The sequence below is a fragment of the Rattus norvegicus genome, chromosome 6 (assembly GCF_021556685.1).
Source record: "Rattus norvegicus strain SHRSP/BbbUtx chromosome 6, alternate assembly SHRSP_T2T, whole genome shotgun sequence".
In the NCBI taxonomy this organism is placed as follows: Eukaryota; Metazoa; Chordata; class Mammalia; order Rodentia; family Muridae; genus Rattus; species Rattus norvegicus.
The window spans coordinates 30453132-30474278 of record NC_141539.1 but is presented as its reverse complement, the minus strand read 5'-3'; the positions used below and the strand labels follow the sequence as shown (position 1 = coordinate 30474278).

The 21147-nt window shown below is 48.4% G+C and overlaps 1 protein-coding gene across 3 annotated transcripts in view; it reads left to right on the top strand.

Moving 5' to 3' along the window:
- The first annotated feature begins 1568 nt into the window (after window positions 1–1568).
- Plb1 (phospholipase B1) overlaps window positions 1569–21147 on the top strand; it is a 136076-nt gene continuing 116497 nt past the window's right edge. For 2 of the 3 annotated variants that reach the window (XM_087552239.1, XM_087552240.1), the window contains exons 1-2: window positions 1569–1654; window positions 16606–16826. In XM_087552239.1, coding sequence (XP_087408365.1) covers window positions 16766–16826 — 61 coding nt within the window. In that variant the 5' untranslated portion in view covers window positions 1569–1654; window positions 16606–16765. Of the gene's footprint in view, window positions 1655–16605; window positions 16827–21147 lie in introns of those variants that run through there. The other variant, NM_138898.2, reaches the window with a different exon arrangement.

Sequence of the window (21147 nt, the reverse complement as noted above, 5' to 3'; positions counted from 1 at the left end):
GTGCTCTGGAGAGTAGCCGTCTCTCTGGTTCTTCCGTCTGACTGAGACCAGAGCTTGCCCAGTGAACCCCAGGAATCCTCCTGCCTCTGCTTCTTCAGGACTGGGATAATCAGAACATGCCACCATTCCCAGCTTTGTTTTCAAAACATGGGTTCTGTCGGGTCAGAGTCTGGTCCTTCTGCAGGCACAGCAAGCACGTTACAGAGAGTTAGCCGCTGCCCAGCCCTGCTTTGCTTTTCTTGATTTAAAAAAAGAAAGAAAGGAAAGAAGAAAGCACTCTTTCAGGCAGGTTTTGATCTTGTTTTAGAGAAAAAAAAAATTAAACCCCGGTAATCTTACCTCTGGCCTCTTACCACATCAGTGCCTCAGAGTCCGCCCCAAATATTTAGGCATCATTTATTTTGTATAGTGGAGTGGCTAGGCTGGTGGGGTTGGATCATTTCACGGGGTGCAGCTGCTTCTCTGATCCTCTTGAAGTTCATTTCTGCTCATCTAGGCCTCTCCCTGGCCATGGCCATTATGCTGAGGGACAGGAGGAAGCAAGGAGAAGGCCACTGTGGAAAGCGATTCAAGGTCTCAGAGCTGCGGGTCGGAGCCTTCTGGGTCCCGGGGCACCTCCAGTCAAAGCAAAGGGTATGTTCTCAGGGCAGGTGGAGCCTCATCTTCCTTAACAAGAACTTTTGTGTACCAACGAGGTCCAAAGAAGGGTGCTGCGTCAGAGGTATCTGCTGTTTGGATACTCTTAGACGACCCCACCCCGATCCCCGTGAAGGGTCATTCGGCCTCCGTGGGGGGTGGGGTCTTGACCCACAGGTTGAGAACCTGTACTTTAGATCTAGCTTTTCAAAGGGGGTGAGCTCCTAGCCGGTGGGCAGGACCTGGAAACAAACCCCAGGAGTAAGCGTTCCTGCAGAGTAATGGAGGCAAGAGCCACACATCTGATCGCAGCACGCTCTCACCTCCTCAAGAGAAGCGTGGGTTCCCTCTACTGTGAAGCTTCTGCAGTGGCTTGATCAGGGCGCTCTCGAAGAGAGCAAAGCAGGGACCAGGGTCAGAGGTCTCCGGCTTAGAATTTACTTCTCTGCTATCTGAGATGGGTGGAGCTTGCGGAAAACCTAGGGGTTGGGACAGAACTGGTCAGATGTAGGTGGAGGTAAGTATTCTGGCCAGGATATGACTGAGAAGATGACGGAGAGAGGAACCAGGGCTGCTTATCTAGGTCAAGGGGATGGGGGTGGGGGTTCCTTTAACTAACTGGGCCAAAGATCTAGTCTTAGTCGTTGTAGAGGGCTTTGGAGGTGGGGGTAGGGGAGGACTAAAGACGGTCTTGTGACCACTTCTTGTAACCTTCTGCAAGGCCACAGGAATAATAGTATCACTCTAAGTAGGACATGATTGACCTTTTGGCACTGAGGAAACACCCTGGATGAAGAGAGGAAAGCCCAACCGAGGAAATAAAACGCTGGGAGATGAATGAAATGAGGTGTGTGGAGAGGTGGGCGGGGCCAGAAGACAAAGGGAGGAGCCTGCCTCTGTCACGTGGGTAATGGGGTGTCCCGGGAGATGCTCTCCAGAGAAGCCTGTGCAACAATCAGGACCTCAGAGACCTAGGAGGGAAGCGAGTGGGAAGAGGAAGACAAATGTGCATCTCAAGGTGGGAAATCAGCTTTTATTGCTGCGGTCAGGGGGATGGAGAGGGGACAACGTCAGCACTATTATTTACAGCTTTGCACGTGATGTGTGGTGAGCCCATGTGGCTAAATGTCTTTATCTGGACTCAAGTGACACACTCATTTGGGGACTAAGTCTTCACAGAATATATGTCATCTCTGACATTGGCTCACGGGACTCTGGCCGTGTTCTGGCCCAGTGTCTGTGGACCTAAATGAAAGCCACCAAGCACCATGGCTGCACTTCTTTGAATGAGTTCTGTTCCATCTAGTCAGATCCGCCAGGCCGGGCCCACATCTGTGTGCTTACAGCTGGCGGCCCTGCTTTTACTCAGGTGCCTACAGTCAGACTTCGTCATTTCTTCGAGATGGGGCTTGAAGTTGACTTTGCTCCAACTGGCTTCCCTCAGGATGGCCCCTCTCTGCTCTCAGCAGCCCTATGCACTGCCCTCTCCTCTTTCTTAAAGCTTCTAGACTCTATTGCTGCTGGTGATTCCAAAGAGGTGATGATAAAGTCTTTGAGGGCGTGGACCACACCTCACATTTTTCCCCCTCCCTGATGACACTGAAATCCCAACATACACAGAATGCTGGGTGAGTCAGGAGTTCTTTCTGCCCACACGGGACCCATACCTTGGGAAAGTGACACCAAAACAAAAAAGGGAGCCTCCGGGAGTGTGAGCTGGGAGGAGCTAAAAACGGCCCTACCATGGAATGAATGTGAGCATTCGGATGCTCAGGTGAGAGCAGTTGTCTGTGGATGCAGAGCTGAGCTGAGATTCCGAGGAGCCTCACTCGAGCTGCAGTGCTCCTGTCTTGGTTAAGATTCCATTTTCCAAGCTTTTGATCCTTGAATCCCCCATAACCAAGCCTTTTGTCTATGTGAGCACACGCATGCATGCATGCATCTGTGTGAGCACAAGCCGAGGTATGGTCAGAGGACTCTTGTCTCTACTTCCTCTCTGAGTATAGGAAGTCCTGGCATTACAGACATATGCTATCATGTCTGGCTTGAAGTGGGTTCTGGGGACCTACACCCAGATCCTCACATTTATATGGTGAGCTTTTTACCTACTGCGCCATCTCTCGAAGCCTTTACTTTTATGGTTGCTTTGTAGATCTTTGCTTCACGGCCAGGTAATGACACAGTTGTTCTTCAGGTAGCGGGTGTTGGTATTTTCTCTTCTCTAGTCTGTCCCGAGACAGAAGCCACAGCCTAATTGGCTTCCCAGAACTCTCAAATTGCTCTAGCCCAGAACACGTCTGCATGGTCTCTCATGCTGTCTCTCTCTCTCTTGAGACAAGGGTGATCTTGAACTCACAATCCTCCTGCTTCAGGCTTCCCAAGGCTGAGTTCCAGGTGAGCTGCCACCACTGGCTTCCCAGAGCCCACTTTTGACTCTTCGATTTATGTTCTGACCTGTCACTGCAGTCTCTCAAGGGAAGGGCTTACTGTGGTGTCTAAGTCCACACTCTGCTTTCCCCTCTGCAGTCTTTGCAAACCCCTCAGCTAGGTCCTCGGATCCTTACTCAAGGCACAAGACAATGTCTAGGCCAGCACGTCCATCTCCTTCATGAACATGCCTCCCCCTTCACTGTGGTAAACCTCCTTCAGGTCTTAAGTGGCGGCAGAACAGCCATCCTTATCTCCCTAGATCTATGGTCCACAAAGCCATCAAAACCGGGGAACATGGGGGTATGACCCAGTTACCAGACAGCCCGATCACCACATCAGCCAGGGGTGGCAGAACATGCCTGAGAATCCTAGAACTCAGGAAGCAGAAGCGGGAAAATCCAGTTTAAGGGTTCAAGCTTAAGGGCTTAAGGTGTAAGAAGCATCCTTAACGGGTTGGGGATTTAGCTCAGTGGTAGAGCGCTTGCCTAGCGAACGCAAGGCCCTGGGTTCGGTCCCCAGCTCCGAAAAAAAGAAAAAAAAAAAAAGAAGAAGCATCCTTAGCTACATAGTGAGTCTGAAGCCTTGTGAGCTGACTGAGACTTCTGTTTCAAAAAAACCAAACCATGAAGAGGTCCTGACAGTTCTTTACTTGCTCCCCTTTTTACCTGGGATAAAGGCCCATGGTTATCCAGGCATTGAGAGCTTGCTAGTCCACTCCAGCCTCTCCCCACTCTACATCGAAATCACCTTGTCCTTTCTTGGAAGTTTCCAGGACCCTTCACCACAGCGCAGTGAAATGAGCCCACAAGAGGCAATGGTTATGCCTGCCCATTGCCATCCGATGTCCACGGATGAAACAACTGAAGCTCCGTGATCAGAGGCCATACTCGGCAGGCAGAAGTAGCTCAGAGAGTGTGTACCGACTCCCTGCCTCTGCCAGGATGATTCCTCTGGGTTCAGAACACCAAGTCATACAGGGCAGGTGTATGTTGGTCCCTATGTAGGGTAGTGAGTAGAAGCGCATGAACCTGGAGCACCAGCCTCCAAGGAGAAAAAGAAAAGAGATGCTAACTTGGGGAGTCGGCTTTGAGTTGCAGAAAGAATCGTTTCATTCTCTGACCGTATGAGAGAAGGGGATGGGGAAGCCTTTGTGCTTTGTTAATAGGTGGCTGCCCTCTTTAAACTACTATCACCTTGGGACTCAGGGGGCCCTTCTTTTCAAGACATCTGCTTCCTGGGCCAATTACATGGGCCCCTTGGTCTTAGAACGGGTGGGCTCTTACTGATAGAAGAAGCTGAGAGAGGCGAGGGAAGAAGCCTGCTACTTTGAGCTGTGCACATCATAGCGAGAATATCGTCGCTGAGCTCTTAAGGGAAAGGGGCCTGGGGCTGGGCGATGTAATAGGTTGGGTTCCCAACCATGTGGGTGTGCACTGTACCTATGAGATGGAAAGCTGCAGTCGCAAGCCTTCAAGAGGGATGAGCGGAGGGGTTGGGGATTTAGCTCAGTGGTAGAGCGCTTGCCTAGCAAGCACAAGGCCCTGGGTTCGGTCCTCAGCTCCGAAAAAAAAAAAAAAAAAAAAAAAAAAGAAAGTATTAAGAGGGATGAGCGGAAGACTCGGGATATGGGATACTGGCTGACCTACCCAGGTGTAAGCATAGGTATTGGCTCTGAGGAGCTGTTTATAAGCCTGCTTTTGACAAGTAAGTGGTCTGGATCCATTCTCACAGGGACAACTCCCAGAGGATAAAATATCCAGCTCCTAGGATATTGTCTTAGTTGTGGATTCTACTGCTGTGGCAAAAAACCACGGCCAGAAAACATGTGGGGGAGGAAAAGATTTACCTGCTTACACTTTTTTGTTTTTTTAAGATTTATTATATATATATATATATATATATATATATATATATATATATATATATATATATATATATATCATCCTGTGCTGTATATATGCCTGCAGGCCAGAAGAGGGCACCAGATCTCATAACAGATAGTTAGAAGCCACCATGTGGTAGCTGGGGATTGAACTCAGGACCTCTGGAAGAGCATTCAGTGCTCTTAACCCCTGAGCCATCTCTCCAGCCCTCAGTTTACACTTCTATGTCTCTACTCATCATCAAAGGAAATCAGGATGGGCACTCAAACAGGGCAGGACCTGGAGGCAGGAGCCAAGCAGAGGCTGTGGAGAACTGCTGTTTACTGGCTGTTCCCTTGGCTTTCTCAGCCTGTTTTCATATAGAACCCAAGGACCACCAGCCCCGGAGTGCCCCCCCACAATATGCTGGGCCCTCCCCTATCCACCACTAATTAAGAAAATGCCTTAAGATCAGATCTCATGGGGGCATTTTCTTGATTATGTTTTCCTCTTTTCGGAGAACTGTAGTTTTTCTGTCAAGCTGACACAGACCAGCCAGCACAGATAACAAAATGCCGGGTTCCACTGGAAATGCACCCCTATCCCACCCTCCAAGGCTGGGGAAGGCCTTGGTGCTGAGTCATACAGTGCTTTCCCCTGTCTCCCTAGCTGGGAAAGTCAGGCTGCTCCAGCACTGGGGAGTTGGGGTGGGAAATCTGGGCAAACGAGCTTTGACATCATTAAGTTTCCCAGGGCCTGATGCATGGAAGATCAGGGTTCTGCCCTGATGCTGGGGTGCGGGAGAGGGGGGACTGTGGTGGCTTTGGACTTTTCTCACTGCACAGGTTTGTTGTCTGTGTTTTTCTGACCCATATGATGCTTCAGTCAGCTGGTCATGGAGAATCTCCCAGGCTCCTAAATGGCTTCACCCCTCCCTATTGGGTCCCTCTCCAGGGTCCACATCTTTAGAGACATCCTTGTTCTGCTAAGCCTGGCAGGTCTGGTCTTAGCTCTCCTCCTCCTCCTCTTCCTCCTCCTCTTCCTCCCTCTTCCTCCTCCTCTTCCTCCCTCCTCCTCCTCTTCCTCCTCCTCTTCCTCCCCCTCCTCTTCCTCCTCTGCCCCTCTTACTCCTCTTCCTTCTCCTTCCTCCTCTGCTCCTCTTCCTCCTCTGCTCCTCTTCCTCCTCCTCTTCCTCCTCTGCTCCTCTTCCTCCTCTGCTCCTCTTCCTCCTCTTCCTCTTCCTTCTCCCCCTCTTCCCTTCCTCCTTCTCTTCCTCCTCCTTTTCTTCCTCCTCTTCCCTTCCTCCTCCTCTCCTCTTTCTCCTCCTCTTCCTTATCCCCCTCTTCCCTTCCTCCTCCTCTTCCTCTTCCTCCTCTTCCCTTCTTCCTCCTCTTCCTCCTCCTCCTCTTCCTCCTCCTCCTCTTCCTCCTCTTCCTCTTCCTTATCCCCCTCTTCCCTTCCTCCTTCTCTTCCTCCTCATCTCCCTCTTCCTCCTCTTCCTCCTCTTCCCTTCCTCCTCCTCTTCTTCCTCCTCCACTTCTTCCTCCTCCTCTTCTTCCTCCTCCTCTCTTCCTCTTCCCCCTCTTCCTCTCCCTCCCCCTCTTCTCCATCCTTCCTCCTCCTTCCTCTCCTCCTCCCCTCCTCCCACCTTCTCATCTTCCTCTCTCCTCTCCCTCCTCCTTCCTCCTCCTCCTCCCCTCCCCATCCTCTTTTTTCTTCCTCCTGCTCCCCCTCCTTCCTTCTTCCTCCTCCTCCTCCTCTTTTCTCCTCTTCTGACTCCTCCCCTTCATCCTTCAGATTCATGCTTGCTTCTAGCTGAGGTTACCTAGTGGATCCCTGGTTTGAGCCCTGACCTGTCAGAATACCTGGGAACTCAGTAATCCCAGCCTCCTACAGGCAGAATATGTCAGAGAAACAACATCTTTGAAAGAATCAAATTTTCAGGTCAAGTGAGCAGGCAGAAAGGACAGTTTTTCTCTGGGTTTGTTTGTCCTGGTTGGGTGGGAGGCTAGTCTAAAGGAAGCTGCCAGCTCTCCACTCTGGGAGGTGAGATGCTAGGAATCATGTCTGCCTTCCACTGTGATCCTCTACATGACAGGACAGCACCTAAGGACACAGGGTGAATGAAAGGAGGAGCTGCAGAAGGCAAGTCATCAAGCACGCAGCCCCAGGGCAAGGTAACCCAAACATAAATACCTGGACTTGACAAGTCAACACTGCAGTCAAATGATTCAAGGCAGAGGGAGCTGGCCGGGGTTCTTAAGTGGGACCTGCAATCAATCCACCGAGAGCCACGAGCTTGAGCTCGGCGACAGGCAGGCGAAACGGATGCCAGCTACAGTTTTAGGATTATAGGAAGAATCCAGCTAAGTACGAGACCGAGTTGGCAAGATTAGCAGAGTGTATTTATTAACTTACAGCTGGGAGGGAACCATCTGCAGGCGCTTCTGAACCCTCAGGGTTACACGGTACCTGAGAAGAGGAACATGGTTTCCATGGCAAGTGTTCTGCCAGGGTGGGAATTTTGGCACTGACCTGGCAGATCCATTATCCTCATTTTACAGGACAGGGAAATGGAAGGTTTTCTTGGTTCTCAGGGGAGCGTTTTCAGAGAGTTCTCTGGAGGACAACGGGACATATTTGGGTCCAGCAGCAGAAGCATCTCTTTCCTCATGAGGCAGTGTATTCTTCTTAGTCTCAAGAGACCAACTCTGACGACCATGCTTCCAACTGGGTCATTATTGTATTAGGAGCCCTATGGGAATCCCATTGCTGAATGAAATACAGGGTCTGCCTTTTTCAGCAAAGGAGAGAGCTCCAACTGGCCAACTGTTTGTTCCCCATCATGGTGAAGTAGCCAAAGCAACAGAGCCTTAAGCAACCTACCAGAGAGGGTGAGGGTAGTTAAGCTACTGAGAAGTAAAATTTGATTCTTCTTACTGTGGCCCCTGAGGAATGACGTGAGTGGGAGTAGATTTATACAGCAGTTACTGACGTCAGGCTTTATGCTGTGTAGTGGGGACACAGCAGCAGCGTCCTCTGGGGACGTAAGGTTAGTCAGACAGGATAATCTGTGAACACGTATGACAGACAGGAGCCTAGTGGTGTGTGTTTGTGTGTGTGTGTGTGTATATGGGTATATGATTGTATGTGTATGTGTGTATGGTTGTGTGTGTGTGTGTGTGTGTGTGTGTGTGTGTGTGTGTGTAAAACAAGGAGAGAATGTGGAATTTGAGAATGAAGAGTAGGCACACGGGGTCTTATGGATCTTGCTGAGGTGAACGGTCTCTGACTAAGGAGCAATAGGAACATTTCCGAGTGGTTTTATACAGGATGAGACATTAGGCTTGCACGCTGACAAGATTGTTCAGACTAATATAGTTAAAGAAAGGAAAGGAAAACATAAGGAGCAGAAATATAGCCGGCGACGTTTAGCCAGTTGTGGGTGACTGTAAGCTTAGTCCCACAACTGGAGAATGGTTTGCAATACAAAATTGATGGGACTCAGCCACTGGTGACCTGCTGGAGCGAGAGGAGGTCCCCTGGATATTGTCTGGGTCTGTCTGCAATGGCCACTGCTGTTTCCTGTAGGGTTGAAAACGATGGCAGAAGAATGATGTGGCTGGTTCTACACTCCCAGAGCATGAAGAACCCACAGACATCAAAGGGAGGGTATTGAGTCAGTGAATGAGTTTATGGAGCTTGAAGCTGAGAAGAAAGGTCTGTCTGGAAGTGGGAATGTAGGAATGATTGACACACAGGCTTTAAATAAAGCCAAGGGCTGCTATGGTTGCCTTGAGAACCAGCAGAGGAGGGTCCAGGTCAGAGGAGGAGGGGCCAGAAGAAACCAGGAACCCCAGACAGGGCTAGTATCTCAAGAAAGCAGTTGAGGCCACCGCTCACACTTTATAGAGACGCCCAGTGCAAGGAGGTATGAGAATCCTTTTCCGTCCATTGGATTCAACAAACTACTGACCTTCAAGAACTTTTCATGGAGTGGTGGGAACAGAAGCCACACTGAAGGACGGGAACAGGTGAGTGAAAGGAGTTTTAGAAATGCCACCTGACAATGAGTTGGGATGGTCGGCCTACAGGAATTCTTATGGGATTCAGATGATGAAATGCAAGAGTTTGGAGCCTTATAAGGATTTGGGAGACACAGGTCTCCCTGGCCAGAGAGAATTGAGAGCTGTTGGCCTGATGTGGCTCTGCCTCAGAAGCAAAGAAGAAAGGGAATAGGAACTAGAGTTTACGTGAGTCTCACAAGGAGCGTACTGAAATTCTAGCCACCCCCGGAGAAACATATAGCTGTATGTTCTTGTTCCCACATGCCCATAGGCGGTTCCAAATGTCAATCTAGTGTCAAACTCAAAGGGACAAAAATGAGGAAGTTCTGTGTCTTAAGTTAACGTAACCGGTCTTGGGAGCAGAAACTCGGAGATAAAAATAAAACAAAACAAACACAGCTCTAAAGCTGGGAATGGTAGCACACAATTGTAATCTCAGGATCCAGGAGCCTGAGGCAGGAAGATCTCATGTTCAAGGCTAGTCTGAGTGAGATACATAGCAAGACTTTATCTCAAAACAAATACAAATAAAATAAAATTTGCTTTTACACCCAGTCTCAGGAAGGTTTCTAAATATCCCTGTAGATTTCCAGAATCTGAAAGGCTAGTGTGGCAGTACAAGCTGGTGGCCCCATTGCTGGGGTGGTAGAGACAGGAGGATCCTGAGGTTCACTGGCCAGCTACTCAGCAACTTCCAGGCTAATGAGACTCTCCCTCAAAATAAAAGTGCACAGTGCCAGATGAACAACACCTAAGGTTGTTCTCATACATGTACACATGAACACCCCACACAATACACACAACATACACACCCATACACATTACCATCCACAACATAATACACATAGAGACATAGGTAACATGCAGACACACACAACACATACACACACATACATGAGCAACACACCGAGACACATACAACACACACAGAGATACACAACACACAGAGAGATACACACAGAACACACAACACATATACAACATACACTCACATGCACATACATATACACATATAGAGACACAAACACATACTCACGTACACACATATATACACACAGACACACATGCACATACACACACATACCCGCACATACATATACATACATGGACATACATATACACATACAGACACATATACAGCACACACAGACACATATGTGCACACACACAGGCACACATGTACACACAAACACATGCAACATGTACACAACACACAGACACATGCACACACACACATATGCACACACAGACAAACATGCAGACACAGACATTCACACAGATACACAGATACACATGCACATACGTACATGCACACACGTACACACATGTACAACATATACACACCACACACACAGTCTATTTTCAGAAATGCCATAGTCTGAAAGTAAACAGGATAGAAAGGATGCAGAGTTTAGGAATTCAATTTTCTGTGGAAAAACAAAAAAGCCACGCCCTTCCTGTATCTCTGAAGTGAAGAAAGCACAGCTGACAGGCTGATGTCAATCAGAATCTCCTGGAGGCAGTGGTGTTTCTGCAGTCTCTGAGGAAATAAAAGGTGAGGGGACAGTCCCTCATTGAGCCACCCATTCCCCACCTTAGATGTCCAGACGGCTGGAGCCCAGCACAGACCTGGTGACTGGTTGGTATCAGGGCCCCAGGGAAGAACCCTTCTCAGTCAGCACTTCCCCCTCTCTCGCCTACTCCCTCACAGCCCTCTGCCCAGGTGGTGCCATCAAACGTAAACAGCCTGAAATGGAGCAGGCATATAAACAGGTCTGTACATTATCACCAGTGCCATTAACACCCACAGGCTGCCTTGGTGTCCTGGGTGTTGGCAACCCAGCCCTTGACCAGGCTGGTGACATAAAGGACAGTAATCCCCTGGCCAACAACCACAGGCCCAGAGGCTCTGCTCTGTGTCTGCTGTGCTCTGAATAGAGGGACGTCCAGGCTGGTAAGCTGCCCCGGGTCAGTCTGCAGGAACTGTTACCAGAAGCCAGGGGAGAGACACCTCTTATGTGCACCAACTGCTAATCTGCTTTCCTGTCCCTGTCTCTGTTCTAAAACCTAGGGATGCTATCTGGGTAGGTGCTCTACCATGAATGCAGGCCAGGGAGGTGGGTGGGCTCTGTGTGGATGCTCGGGGTATGGGATCCAGGACCTGCTAAGTGTAGTAGCAAGCACTGAGATTCCCGGGCAAACCTTGGGATGTCTGCTTATTCTTTTTGGACTCAAAGGACACATCACAGCTCTTGCAGGGAGTGAGGCAAAGACAAGCTTCATGGGCAGGGCATCAAATTTGATGCCACCTGGCTCCCTAGACTTGCTCTGTGAAGTCATGGGTACCACATATAGGCATCTCAGCTCTGGGAGGTCTAGGGAAGGGCTTCCCATCCCAGCATCATCCCAGGGACTCCATGCCATAATAAGGGAGGGCGTGATGATGGGCGTTAGGCTTATGTTGGTGTCATTTACCATAGGTTTTGCATTGAATTCATAGCTTGAACTCAGCCACTCCTGGCCATGGTTGGCTCTCCAGAGTTCTGGGCTCTACCCCTAGTAGCTAAGCAACCTTGAGCCAGTTACTTAGTCCTATGTGGGTTTAAAATTTCTTATTGATAAAGCTGGACTAAACACACCGTCGCTGCCATGGTCACAGTGATTCAGCCCTGAGCAACGAGTGGGAAGGAACATTGAACTCGGACCAGAGAGTCCCACCCCCGGCGCTGTTCTTACTCATGGACAGGCCTCACAAAAGCCTCTTTCTTTGCCTCAGTTTTCTTCGGTGTAGGGGAGGGGAGGAGAAAGCCTGGTCCAGGTGACTGCCAAGGACTGAGTGCTTTCCGAAGCATTCTTAAGGTGTCCCACTTGTCCTTGGGAAGGGGAGAAGGGATGAAGCTGGCATCAACCCTCCTATGGTGGGTGGTAGACTGCTCTTAAGTTCTCTGGTCCTTCTGAAACAGAGCCAGAGAGAGGAGTCTTGTGGTGTCAGAAAGAGGGGTACTTTACCTCCAGGTTCTCCAGCACCCTAGTTTTCAGATTCAGCATCCAGGAAAGAAGAATCACACTGGTAAGTCTACTGTCATATTTGGTTTAAGAGCCAAAGGCCAGGCCCCTACAACTCAGGACCAAGACCCCCTCTCACTTCCCCTCTTGAAGGATGACTGGCCATTGCGCTAGGTATATCTCCCAGTAATGCTGGGGACAAATGAACGGGAGAGGTGGCTTCAGCACCTCCTTCTACACTTGGGTGAACTTTGGCTGGAATTTTTACCCCTGCCCCAGAAGAATCCCACTAGTATGAAATAAAACATTTATGCATTTGAACTACATGAGGCCTGTAGCTTAGTAGGTGCCTATCTCCTACTCAGTAGGCTTCAGTGAATGCTGTTTAAATCTGAACCTGGATGTAGGTGATAATGAGCCACAGATAGGCAACCAGAATGTCCTCTCTGGACTTACAGAAAGGTACTGGGTTGGGCTGTTTAAAATACCCTGACTGATCATCTCAGGCTCCTTGCGTACAAACACCCTTTTCTGTGTGCTGGGAAGGCATGGCTCTAGTAAGTGTTCCTGTCTACGTTCCTCCAGAACATGAGAGTCTGGAGAGCCCTCAGAGTCGAAGGGCGTAAGGTGTGGAGAGAAAAAAGACCCATAATTAGTGTCCAAGTGATTTGCAGAGGACCAGGGCTCATACTGTAGAGACTTATTTGCTCACCCCTCTCCCCAATAAACGGTGGACAGCCAGCCATAGTACCTTCTTTGCACTAATGCCTGGTGTAGAAAGAGAGTATCCCGAGTGCATGAAGTGGTCAAGTCAGATCGGTCCTCCTTTAAACACCATGAATGTGTCTGTGTACCCACTGCAGAATGAAATTCATGCTGTCAACTAATTTCACAGTATAGAAGGGAGGGAGAGATGGGGAGGGGGAGGGGAAGGGAAGAAAGAGGAAGGGGGAGGGGGAGGGAGGGAGGAGAGGAAGAGAGAGGGAGGAGGGGGAGAGGGAGACTTCAAGTGACAGCAGGCATCATAACTGACCTGGAACTCCAGCTTACACACCTTGGTCTCAGACACTGGGCTTTTCTAGGCACCAGAATTCAGCTTTCTTTCCACCTACCCCCTTGACCCCAGAAAAATAAGCCCCAGAATCTCTCCAGGTGGTATCTTCCAGTGGATTTCTCTCTAGAGAGGTCACAAGGTCAGCCTCTTTTGCCAGCCATTAGCGGCCTGTCCTCTTGCCAGGTGGACTTTTGACTTGTGCAAGTTAGAGAGTTGTCTTTGTCAGTGCTGGCTGCCAGGTAGTGCCTTAAGGTTCCAAAAGGAAGCCAGGATGGAGAACCACTATGTGGATGAATACTGGCAGAGCCATGACCCACCACCCATGTGTCTTTGCGCTTAGTGGCACAAGGGATACATTTTCTTTGTCCTTAGATCGCTGTCCTCAATCATGATGTGTATTCCTTTCATTGTCTCTAGTCTGTTCTGTGAGCTGATCTTTGCATAGTAAGTCTTGGTCTCTGCTTCATTCCAACGTTCAATCATTAATTTATTCGTCCAACCCAGTGAATGCCTGCTACAGTAGTCCTGGGCTAGCTTCTGGGCAGCTAGCAGAGATCAAAGCAGACTAGGTGTCACCTCCACCTACTCTGGGATTTGCCACATCAATCTTTCTCTCCTTACTAATAAGAATGAGATATTTAAAAATCGTGGGTTTTCTCCTGATCTACAGTGTTGATCCCTTCTTTGTTCCCTAGTGAAGTCCATGTCTTTAGTATCTTGGTTCATGATGGTCTCTGCTCACGGGCAGCTGAATGAGGCTAGTTCTGAGCATTGGATAGTGTTTTGTGTGCCTGAGTTTTGTACAGGGAAACAGGCACCGCATCCACATCCGAGATGATGGGCTCTCATCTTGGATGATACACACTTATTATCATGTGGTCCCAGCTCATTCAAGTGAGCCTGGTTTTCTTACTGAGGTAAGACAAGCTACCTCAAGCTCTACTCACAATCTTCAAAAAGCTTGACCCCACTTACCCTCCTTCCCAAGGCCCAGAACCAACCTCAGATGTTGCTTCTAGATTCTCTGTAACACAGATGAATTGTGGCTAGCTGCATCACCAGCCAGAAGACAAACCAGGCCTCTGTTTTCTACTAATATAGTGGTTTTCAAATATCGACTGTGACCCACATTGAGAACTGCACACTTCTTCACAACATGTAACCAAAATGAATTTCCCAGGCACCTTTCTTACCACTATCATATTCAGTACTCTCAGGTGTTCTGTAATCTGTTTTCTTAAAGTGGCATATTCATTCAGCAAACTACATTCACGAGAATATAATCACTTATGTCTGTCAGTTTGAAAATTATACTTCTAAGTCCTGGGCTGCTTTGGTCTGTGTGGGCCTTGGGTCTGAGATTTGGTCTAGCACCTCCTAGTGGGTCCTTGGGAAATAGCAACTACTTTTCTTCGTCTACAAGAAGTCTTCTGAGCAAGAAATTCTATCTAACTCTGAAGACGTGAGTTCACAGGCCTGTTTCCTCCTTAGAGGGCACACCCGGAGACTTTTGCTAAAGCAGGCAGTGACACACGTCCCCTCTTTTAGGCCTTGTCCTCTTAACAGATTTCATAGCAAAACAACAACAGAGAACAACAGTTTCTGGGGAAGAGATGAGGTTGGCAGTTGCTCGCCTCTGTCTGTGGAGGACTGCCTTCTCCTTGTTTTATCAGCTGTAAGAGACCCAATAGATAGCAAGTGTCATTCAAACTGACAGATGTCTCCACGGTGTTGGCAAGAATGCTTACCACAATGTTACTTACCAAGCCAAGGGTGATGGCTCATACCAGTAATCAATGCTCTACCCAGAAGGCTACTGTGCATTATTGTGAGTCTGAGGACATTCTGAGATACACTGAATACATTCTGAGTAACCTGGAGTACAGTATGAGGCCGTGTCTTGCTCCAGCTTCCAACCCCCAAAAAAGGAAGGAAGAAAGAAATGTTTCCCTTACCTTACTTTTGTTGGGACTCCAAGATTTCCTTGATCTAAAAGACATTTCAGACTGTCCTATGCCAAAACGTCCTCAGAGATCAAAATGATTAAGTCGTATCTCAAGTTTCTATAAGTAAAAGAGACTTATAGGATGGGTTCTGGCCAGCAACACATCGGCAGGAGAGGTGGGAACAGATATAAGATAGGTTCTGGCCCATCGGCAGGACCAGAGGTGGGAACACATGTTTCTGTCCAGTCATGCTTCCCCTACTTCTGGCCTTCTCATGAGCAGAGTCTCATGGACCCTTGTTACATTCAAGGAAGTTTGGTGACGTTATGTTGGTGGCACAGAGTGGGTGGTTCTGGCATCCATAGTGGGGCAGCAGCTGTGAGTATGAATTTGCATCTGTGGGCCGTGTAGTGCTGGTGACAAGTGTCCAGGTGCTTGAGGGCTGTGCTCACACAGCCCCCACAGACCTTGTCACCGTGTACAGTTTCTTCATCCTTTCTGAGCCTGTCCTCCTTTCCAAGGTCCTAGGATTAGCCATGGTCAACGGGGCATGGCCAACAGGATTAGTGTGTCCGTGTCCACACTCCACCACATGGCTCCTCACCCATGCAAAGTCCGAAGGCTGCAACTAATCCCGAGATTCACGGTCCCCCCAGGTTATATTTCCGAGCAGCCGAGAAGGGATGACAATATCCTAGATCAGGACTTGATAAATTAAGAACCACACAGCTCACCGTTACTTTAGTCTCAACACAGTGAAGTTATCTATAGGGGGGAAAAATCTAAGTGAGAATGGAGAGCAAGATCTGAGTTGGGTCATGGGGACCAGGTTCCCATGTCTGGGTTCCTAGTGGAGTCAGCGCTCAGAGGCTGCATCACAGGGCAATCATTCCGTGGTGTTTGTCGGGGGAAAGGATGAATGTGTCACCCTCAACAGCTTTTGTCACTCGGGCTTTAAACTCTAGCTCAGTCGAGCTCGGTCTGCCCAGCATAGTCTCAGCCCGGCAGCCCCCACTTCACATGCCCAGTGGAAACTGCTGATGGGGTCAGAGTGGATTCCATGCTGGCTCACCTCTCAGCCTTTTGCATCTCATAGCTCGACATCCAGACAATGCTTGTGCGCCGTGCTGCCTGCCGCTTCCGGCCATCGGTGCGTTTGGAGGTGGCTTGGGGACATCAGAAAGAAACCTCCCCTTGAGGTCCCAACTAGAGAACCTGGTGGCCCCTGAGACTGGGTGGAGAGATACTTCAGACTAGGAAAGCTCCCTTTTGGAGCAGGTTTGAGGGGTCTACAATGGTCACAAAGCACTTTGGTTCTTTGTCCTTTATTTTCTGTGAACCAGGAAGTAAAGGCAGATGAGGTCAGATCGGGGATGTGCCCAAGATCCCAGGGTTGTCTTACATAGAGGAATCCCTGCTCAACACATGAGATGCCAAGATCTGTCCTTTCCGTAGTTCTGCCACCAGCCAACTCTGGACTCCTGACATCATGGGAGGTAGCAGAGAGGCCACCATATATAGTCCTGATCTTTGGGTGTCTGCGATGAGAGCACGCTACCCTGTTGTCAAGTGTCTGCCTAAATGTTAATATTTATCATTTACAGCCAGCCACTGCCCCCTTTCAAAGGTGAACACAGTAAAATTTACGACAGGTGTGCTATCAGATCCCAGAGGGGCATAAAAGCAGGAGGGAGAGTGGTAACTCATCCGTCTGTGGAAGGAAGCTGGTTACTCAGAGGTCCCAGACACCTGCAAGACTGAGGGATGGAGTCATGGCCAGGCGTTTCCCTGGTGGGACTGCTGCTGCTGCTACTGCTGGGACAAGGTAAGTGTGACATTCGATGAGTCACTGAACGTCCCCTTCTGCTGAGAGGAAGCTCTGAGTGTAAAGCAAAAACACACGAGGGCTTAGTTCGCCTCTCGTGGGATGGGAGGCAGGGGCTGCATATAGAACAGCTGAGAGTTATGGGCTGTTGGGGGAGGGTGGGTCTTGGGAGAGAGAAACATAGGTGAGTTGTGGACTCTGGTGGGGGGAAGCTGTGAGTGCTGACTCACCAAGATTTCTATTACTTTGTGCTCTGTGGCCTGGAATGGTTCTATCTACCTGAACCTCACTTTTCCTCTTCTTTAAAATGGGTGGTGGTGGCTGGAGATGTGGAGATGCACGGAGAATGCTTGTTTATCAGTATGAGACCCTGAGTCCAATCCCCAAATACCTCAAAAGATAGACTAGGATGGTGTGTCAATGTTAACTCGTGGCTATAGTCATCGGTTGCCTCTGCTTTTTCTGTCAAGGACAGATGAAGGAGGACCAGTGCCATAAATCCTAAAGATGCCCGTAGGTTTTAGTTGTTTGATGTTCTTAGCTTTAGTTGAGCCACCTAGGCAACAACCAGGGCTTCCTGTTTCTTCTGATGCTGGGAGTGTGAACAGGCCCTGCCCCTCCTCTCTCTGCCTGTCCTCCTTGATTTAGGAAGGCAGAATTTTTAAAGCAGTAAAGGACCCTGAGCACCATCTCCTGCTCTTTCCTCACCCGAGGCCTGGGTCTAGAGCAGAAGGCAACTGCCCTGGAGACACCTTAAGAACAGAGGGGGTATAGACAGGACAAAGGCCACACTCCCCGGCACCCCAGGAGTCCTGCTGCTCAGTGAGCCTCTGGGGAGACCAGTAGTGCCCACTAGGATTGCATTTCTGTGGTCTGTAGTGAGACCCACGAAAGAGCTCGTGTGTATTGATCACCAGGCTCTTTTCTTATGGTGGGCTCGGTCTGTCCATTTTTCTGTAGTTTTGCCTTTTTTCACGGGTTACTCAGGTTCCCCATGCGTGCTGTCTGTTGGCTACTTGATGAGTGGACGTATATGGCGACAGTCTTCTTCATTCCTCAAGACCATCTTTCTGCTCTCTTCATGGGAAGAGGCAGAGTTCATTTTGTGGAAATAGGTGATTAGCACCCAATGGAAACTATAAGCTGTTTACTCAGAGTTTGCTGGAAGATGCCATAATTTGCATTCTGTAGACTCAAAGGATGTCAAGGGAGTGGGAAGGCTTAACGGTGGTCAGGCCGGCCATGATTGGGGGATGTTGGCTGGACGATGCTGGAGGCACGCTAAGAAATAGGACATCCTCGGCAATTAACTTGAGCATCTTTGGTTTTCTCCAGTCCAGTGGTTCTCAGCCTGTGTGTGGCAAACCTCTATCTCCAAAAGTATTTCCATTACGATTCGTCACAGTAGCAAAATTACAGTTACGAAGGAGCAATGAAAACAATGTCATGGTTGGGGGTCACCACAACATGAGGAACTGGACTAAAGGGTCACAGCACTGGGAAGGTTGAGAGCCACTGCTCGAGTTGATCCTGAGCTGGAATCAGTTACAAGAGAGACAGAGGATGAGGTCTGAAGGCTGTGGATGGCAGTCAGACTGCCAGTGTCTTTGTATACTCTGCCACGATTCCTAAGGTATGAATAGTAAGTCTTTTCTATACCGTTGGCACTGTGTGCATCTTGCTTAAGAGTGCCTACCTTGAGGTCACAAAGATTTCCTCACATTTCCTTCTGTCTCTGCTGTTCTGTTTAGTTGAGTCTTGGTACAGCTGGGATTGATTTCTTCTTGTGTCTCGTGTTTGTTATGCTTTCCTTTGTGCAGATCCCCAGTTGCCTCAGTACCATTTACTGAAAAGTCAGTTGTTTCCCACTGCTCTGATGAGCCATTTGTTTCACAGGTTAGGGGTCACCAGGGTCAGATAGGCTTGGCAAGCTTCTTTGTCTATTTCTCTACCCATAATACATTGCCATCACTTGGTAGCACGAGGTATGTTCTACAATTTTACAACGTAACTTTCTTTCCATTTCTCCTTCTTTTGAAGAGTTTTGGTTTTGAATCGTTTTATAAATATATCGGCTCGTCCATTTTTACTCTAAAAAGTCTTGTTGGGATTTTGATAAAGAATGCTTACAGTACTAGGTCATACAAATCATGACTATGTATGTAAATTTTAGTTCAAAGTTCGCCAAGCTCTCTTGTTGAAGTCTTGCATGTATCTTGATCAACTCATCCCTAGGTAGATGATATTTATGTTGTGTGGCAAATGGATTTAGTTTTTTAATTTTAAAAGTATTTATTATAGACATAAAGTAGTAAAAATTGGTTTTTACATGTTGAGTTTTGAGCCCAACTAAATTCTCATATATTTTATCTGCCTCTCTGTGGGAACTTTCTCTAATCACAACGTGGTTGGGCCTCTCTTCTCCCTCCCAGCCCCTCCATCTTTCTTTCTTCTGTGTGCATGTGTTTCTGAGGTCTTTGAAACTCTGTCTACACTTCCGCACAGAGGAGATGCTGGAGGCGCTGTTATCTTCCAAGTTCTAACAGGAAGTGTTTTCTTCTTCTCTTTAATTTTATAAACTTTGTTTAAAAATAAAAAGAACTTGCAAATAAATAAGAACGCCCAAATGAAGCAGACCCCCAAGTCTATACAGTTTCATCAGCAAGTGTGATGCTAGCTATGGGTTTGTTTGTAAGTACACTTTGAATGTCTCTGAAATGCACCAAAATGAAAGGTTTTGGGGGATCATGAGGCAGAGGATTCAGAAAAAAATCCTTTTGAGACCAACATTTCAAACACATCTGACTCTGGGCATCTTAACAGTGACTCAGTTTGTGCTTTCCGTGAGACTGAGACGCTTCTGCCTTGTTCCTAAAATGCAAAAAAAAAAAAAATTTTTAATTTTTAAAAATCATTAGTGAATGTTGAATCTGTGTGTGAGTGTGTGTGTGTGAATGTGTGTGAGTGTGTGTGAGTGTGTGTATGAGTGTGTGTGTGAGTGTGTGTATAAGTGTGTGTGAGTGTGTGTATGAGAGTGTGTATGAGTGTGTGTATATGTGTGTGTGAGTGTGTGAGTGTGTTACAAGTCTGTGGGCATGTGCACGTGTGTGCATGCATGTAGAGCAGAGGTCAGTGTTGGGGTGTCATCTTTGAATCTTTCTTCACCTCATTGTTCTGAGACAGCATGTCCTACTGGAGCTGAAAGCCATCGTTCCAGCTGGGCTGGTTGGAAGTGGAGCTCCTCCAATCCTCAATCCTCCTGCTTCCACACCCTCCTTCCCCACTCAGTTCTGAGTTACAGATGTGTGCTGTGCACTCAGCTTTCAATGGGTGTGGGGCATCACGCTTACACAGTAGGTACTTGACCAACAGAGCCATGTCCCCAGTCCCCAAGCAATGGCTAAAGTTAAATCATTTTAAAATCAGATTTTCTGCTTTCATCTTTTTTTTTTCAGGGCTGGGGACTGAACCCAGGGCCTTGCGCTTGCTAGGCAAGTGCTCTACCACTGAGCTAAATCCCCAACCCCTGCTTTCATCTTTTAAATACCTACAGCTTCAATACTCATGCCCCTCCTTTTAAAATAATTTATCACCATCATCCTCATCATCGTGTATAGGTGGTGAGAGGGACTGAAAGACAGACAGAGACAGACTGGCTGGCTGACAAACAGATGGACAGACACGTATACTGCCACACACTCTGTCTCTGTGCTAGGGTGTATGGGAGTCAAAGAATAAGCTTCTTGGAGTCAGTTGCCTTCTTCTCTCTTGTATCTGAGGTAGGGGCCCCGTTTCTGCAGAGCTGTGTACTCTGGACTAGCTGGCCTATGAGCTGCTGGGAGAATCTTCTGTCTCCGGCCCCCATCTTCCTGAAGAGTTGTGGGATTTTATATGTACATCTCTGTTGTCTTCTCACACGGACTGTCATCAGCAAACCCAGATGTCAGGCTGGTCTGTCAGTTGCCTCTACCCACTGAGTCGGCTTGCCCTCTTTGGTGTGTGTGGGAGTGTTGGTGTTGGTTATTTGAGGCTTAGTCCATTTCCTTATCCCCATCTATTGGCAGTGCTGGGGATTGAACCCAGAGTCCTGTATGTATTAAGCACGGACTACATTACCACTGAGCTCCCTTCCCAAGCAATTCCCTCTTCTCTGCTTTATCGTACCAGAAGTTTGTCCACTTGAAGGACCACTTCCGGTGAGCAGTTTTCTGTATAGCAGTTATTTTCTCTGCGTGCCAAGTTACACTATATCTCAGTGGCTCAGAGCAACCACTGGCTTTGTTTTCTCACAGTTCAGGGATCTGCAGCTTGGGAAGCTCCC